This window comes from Diadema setosum, chromosome 20, assembly GCF_964275005.1.
Source record: "Diadema setosum chromosome 20, eeDiaSeto1, whole genome shotgun sequence".
NCBI classification, from domain to species: domain Eukaryota; kingdom Metazoa; phylum Echinodermata; class Echinoidea; order Diadematoida; family Diadematidae; genus Diadema; species Diadema setosum.
The window spans coordinates 27015839-27020170 of record NC_092704.1 but is presented as its reverse complement, the minus strand read 5'-3'; the positions used below and the strand labels follow the sequence as shown (position 1 = coordinate 27020170).

The 4332-nt window shown below is 37.6% G+C and overlaps 1 protein-coding gene across 1 annotated transcript; it reads right to left on the bottom strand.

Moving 5' to 3' along the window:
* Window positions 1-476: 476 nt before the first annotated feature.
* Window positions 477-1670, bottom strand: LOC140243547 (trace amine-associated receptor 9-like). Its single transcript, XM_072323217.1, has one exon. It carries the CDS (start codon window positions 1668-1670, stop codon window positions 477-479), a length of 1194 nt encoding a protein of 397 aa, XP_072179318.1.
* Window positions 1671-4332: the final 2662 nt, after the last annotated feature.

Below are 4332 nucleotides of genomic sequence, written 5' to 3'. Positions count from 1 at the left end.
TCTTTTGCTTTCAAATATAATCTTCACTGATAATGGCAGGGTGTATTGAATAGATACTGACCTTTTGGAAGTGAAATCCTGGTAATACATCGTGATTCGAGAAAAAAAAGTCTCATGAAAATGTGCTAATATATGGCAGCCTGTTAAGATTTTTCCATGTACCCTAAAGAACGAACAATATCGTTATTCAGGTTTTGATTTCACTATGAAATTTTCCTAGTCTAATGCCTTCCTATTGTGTTAGTCCCCTCAAGGTGTGTACTGTAAATATGTTGAGAATATCAGAAATTCTTTAAAGGCAACGGAGAAATTTGTCTTATTTACGTCATAAATTTGCTATGTAATGGATCTAGATTTGTTTTTCTTATGTAGGGCCTATGTGTCTATCAAGTTTTAAAAAAATACTACAGAACCAATAATCTTGGTGAAATAAAGTTAAATGGGTATTGAACCCGGAACGATCTTACACTGTAGATTTATCTTTTTTCAACGTCTGAGTCTTTAATGTTAACCGTTTTGTGCTGCTCATGAGTTGTTTCAATGTCGAAAAGACTCTTCTGAGAGGCGCGAGAACCCTTAAAAATGTTTTTGATGGCTTCACGAAATTGCGGATAGCGGATGGTATAGATGATCCGATTGGCGCAGGAGTTGATGAAGGCCAAAATGACCAACACGCGGTAAACGGTCCCAAAGGCTAGTGAGTGCGAGACGAGATTAAGGTGAAGTGCGAGGAACATTGTCTGATCAGGACCCCAGCAGATGATGAACACCGTCACGACCATGATGAGCATTTGAAGGATCCTCTTCCTCGCCACGACATGACTCAGAGTTGGATTCGACCGGTTCCCGCTCGTTTTGCTCTCAGAAAACTTTGCCGTCTGCTTCTGGAGAACCATAACCATTTTGATTTGGGCTAAGATCATGATGACAGCTGGAGCTACAAATTCGATTGTAAAGATGAAGATGCCTACTGCCCTATGAGCAAGATCTGTGGAAAACCCAACCATGCACGTATTGCTGGAAGAATATCCCACAACGAACTGATAGCCATTGGCGGCAAAGGCTGCAACCCAGATCAAGATGATGTAGATTCTGGTTCGGGTTGCGCTGAAAGTCCTCCTGAAGTATAGCGGATAAGCAATGGCGATATATCGCTCAATCGATATGGCTGCCAGTATGAATATCGAAGCAACCACGGATACCCACATTAGTAGCGAAGTGTGGACTACTTTGCAGTAGAAACCTGCAAGCACTGAGTTGCTCGGTAGGGATTTGACGATGGGAATCGGTAGCAAAAACACGGACGTAGCGAAATCAGCGATTGCAAGTGCGCCGATCAGCGTGTCAGTAGATCGTCGGACACGATTCCGATGGAACAGGACAACCATCACCAGCAGGTTACCGACAATTCCTAGCAGGGCAAAGATGAGTTGGAGGATCACCCACCAGGTCCACCGAAACGGGAACCAAGACCACTCAGCTGGTGTATTCGTGGGTCCATCCAGCTCAAGAACTTCGGAGACCAACTCTGTCCTGTTGCCGACTTCATTGCTATATTGGGACAAAGGCCGTTCAGTTCCGACTTCAGTGTCGCCGTAGCCTTCGGAAAAGGAATCCTTGATCAGGTATTCGTCTACTTCAAAGCCAGATGTGAGTGTTGAGAAACTCATGTCTAACAGCACTATCAGTAACTAAAACATTCAGGAATGACTGCAAATTTTGCAGAGTTTAACGTCGAGATTGTACTTTAAGCGCGACAACCATGTGATACGTAGAGAGTAAATATGTCACTCCGCCGGCAGTACACCTGGATGTTGCTCTAAATGGAAGTTTCGCTTCACCGTCGTATTTATGGTATTGGGAGCTTAAACATTTGTTGGATATATCCACGTTTGGGAAGGACGTACAACATGCACAAAAGGACAGAGGGTAAAAGAAAGAAAAAAAAAAGAAAAAGGAAAAAGCATGTGACATAGTACTGAAGGAGGTGTTTACTTCGAGTCGTATAATATGAAATGGAATACCATTGTGACCACCAATCACATCACAGTAGCTGTGAAATAAATCGATAAGTGCTTACTTCTGGTAAATTTCTCTCGAGTAGACGTTTTGTGAAGAAAAGCTGCGTAAAGTCAACTCGGAAGTGTAAAGATATTGATTTTTTTTTTGGAATGCTCATTATAATTCATGAATCGACTCTTTGCTGAATACCAAGCGCTTCTGCTCATAGAGTGGATGGATGAATAGAATGAATTATCGGGTTAATATTCAATTGATACACATCCCAGTGAGGGCATGGGTATTAGAAGTAACCATACGAAGTACCTTTTGAACAATCTTTTGAGGGATTCAAACACACACACACACACACACACACACACTCAACGCCAAATCTTGATTTAGTTGTCGAATATTAGCAATTTGTCAATGGCATGGAAGAGTTCATCTTCCCCTTTATCTCTCGGAGCGTAAATGTCAAAAAAAAAAAAAGATGAATATCACGCTACACGTGATCGAGAAAGGGGAGAAAACTAATGTGTGTAGTTGTTCGTAGATTTCCTATTGTGAGTTTTTGGAGAGAAGTAGCAGTATATTTGTTTTATTGTTTCCTTTATGGAGGGAAATATGCATTCCGAATATAAGCATGTTACATATATATGTATATATCTATATGTATATATATATATATATATATATATCTATATCTATATATATATATATATATATATATATATATATATATACTGTATATATATATATATATAGAGAGAGAGAGAGAGAGAGAGATTACGTATTACGTAATACTTTCATGTATTATGCAAACTATGTAAGACATAATTATTATGTAGTTATTTATTTTACGACATAGAAATATTTGAAGAGTTTGTTTGCAAAAACCGATAAATCCATATTTGCCAAATGGAGATATTTGCGATTAAAGGTCAAGAAAAATACAGAGAATAATAAGAAAATTTTTGCTTCTTTTGACCATAACTTCAAATATATACCTTTATATGTAGTGACCAATGTATCATTTAAAAGGTATTATTTTGTACTTTATGACAGGGACGGTACTTCAAAATCTTCAAAAATGGACTTATCGCGTTTTGCAAACAAACTCGTCATTTCTTTTTCTCTATTTTTTTCTTAACCCGTGAAACACATCTTTGTAACGACTAAAATTCACCTTACCTAATGTGAGAACTCAATAATCTGATTTCATTATGCTAAGTCATACAAAATATACCCTAACGTTCCTCGTTGATCCTCAAAATCTACTTAGTTCAAGCAGTAGAAAATCGATATCCTCACATGATGTAAACATACTTCTGATAAGGACTAAAACATCCCCCATGCTTGCTCGTGCGCGCGCACAAACACACACACACACACACATTTAGAGTATAGAATCAGTATGAACAAGGACAGATAATGCGATTCTAATTTGAATATGTATTCTGCGCATTCAGGGAAAAAGAAAATAAGTAGCAGAAATAATTTGGATTTATGGAGCATCCAGGCCCTTTTCGAACGCCTCAGCAAATAGGCTTACAGGTTTCTGAAATCTTTTGCAAATGTCTGGTTTTGTACACGTGTGTGAGCGCAAAAAACGAAAAAAAAAAAAGAAGTAACCAATGTCAGCATATAAGACAATTGCTTCATTCAGCATCTCGACACAAATAACAAATGCCGAATGTTAAAGGACAAGTTCACCTTCATTAACATAAGGATTGAGAGAATGTAGCAATATTAGTAGAACACATTATTAAAGTTCGAGGAAAATCGGACAATCCGTTCAAAATTTATGAATTTTTTAAGTTTTTGTGCAGTCACCGCTGGATGAGAAGACTATACTGCAGTGTATGATGTCACATGCGTACAACAATGTAAGGAAAATATAAAGAGAATTTCAGAAAATTTCATTTTTTTGAAAAAAAAGTGCACATTACCTTTACTCGTTACTGACATAATGTTGTGGGTAATATTATTCCCATTGCCTTTAGAAAGAGGCAAGTCAAGTGCTCTTTTATTATGCGAAAAAAAGTGAAAATATGTTGAATTTTCTTTACATTTTCTTTATACTGTTGTACTCATATGACATCACGAGCCTTAGTAGTCTCCTCATCCAGCGGTTCCAACACAAAAATTTTAAAAATTCATAACTTTTGTATCGATTGTCCAATTTTCCTCAAACTTTCACTGATGTGTTCTACTAATATTGCTGCATTCTCTAAATCCCTATGTTTATGAAGGTGAACTTGTCCTTGAAATACAATAGACGTTATTTAAAACCACTGTGTGCATAGAGTGCCGATTGGCACATAAAGTCCT

What these genes read in the sequence shown, in the direction of transcription:
- LOC140243547 (XM_072323217.1), bottom strand. Translation starts at nt 1,670, where the DNA reads ATGAGTTTCTCAACACTCACATCTGGCTTTGAAGTAGACGAATACCTG.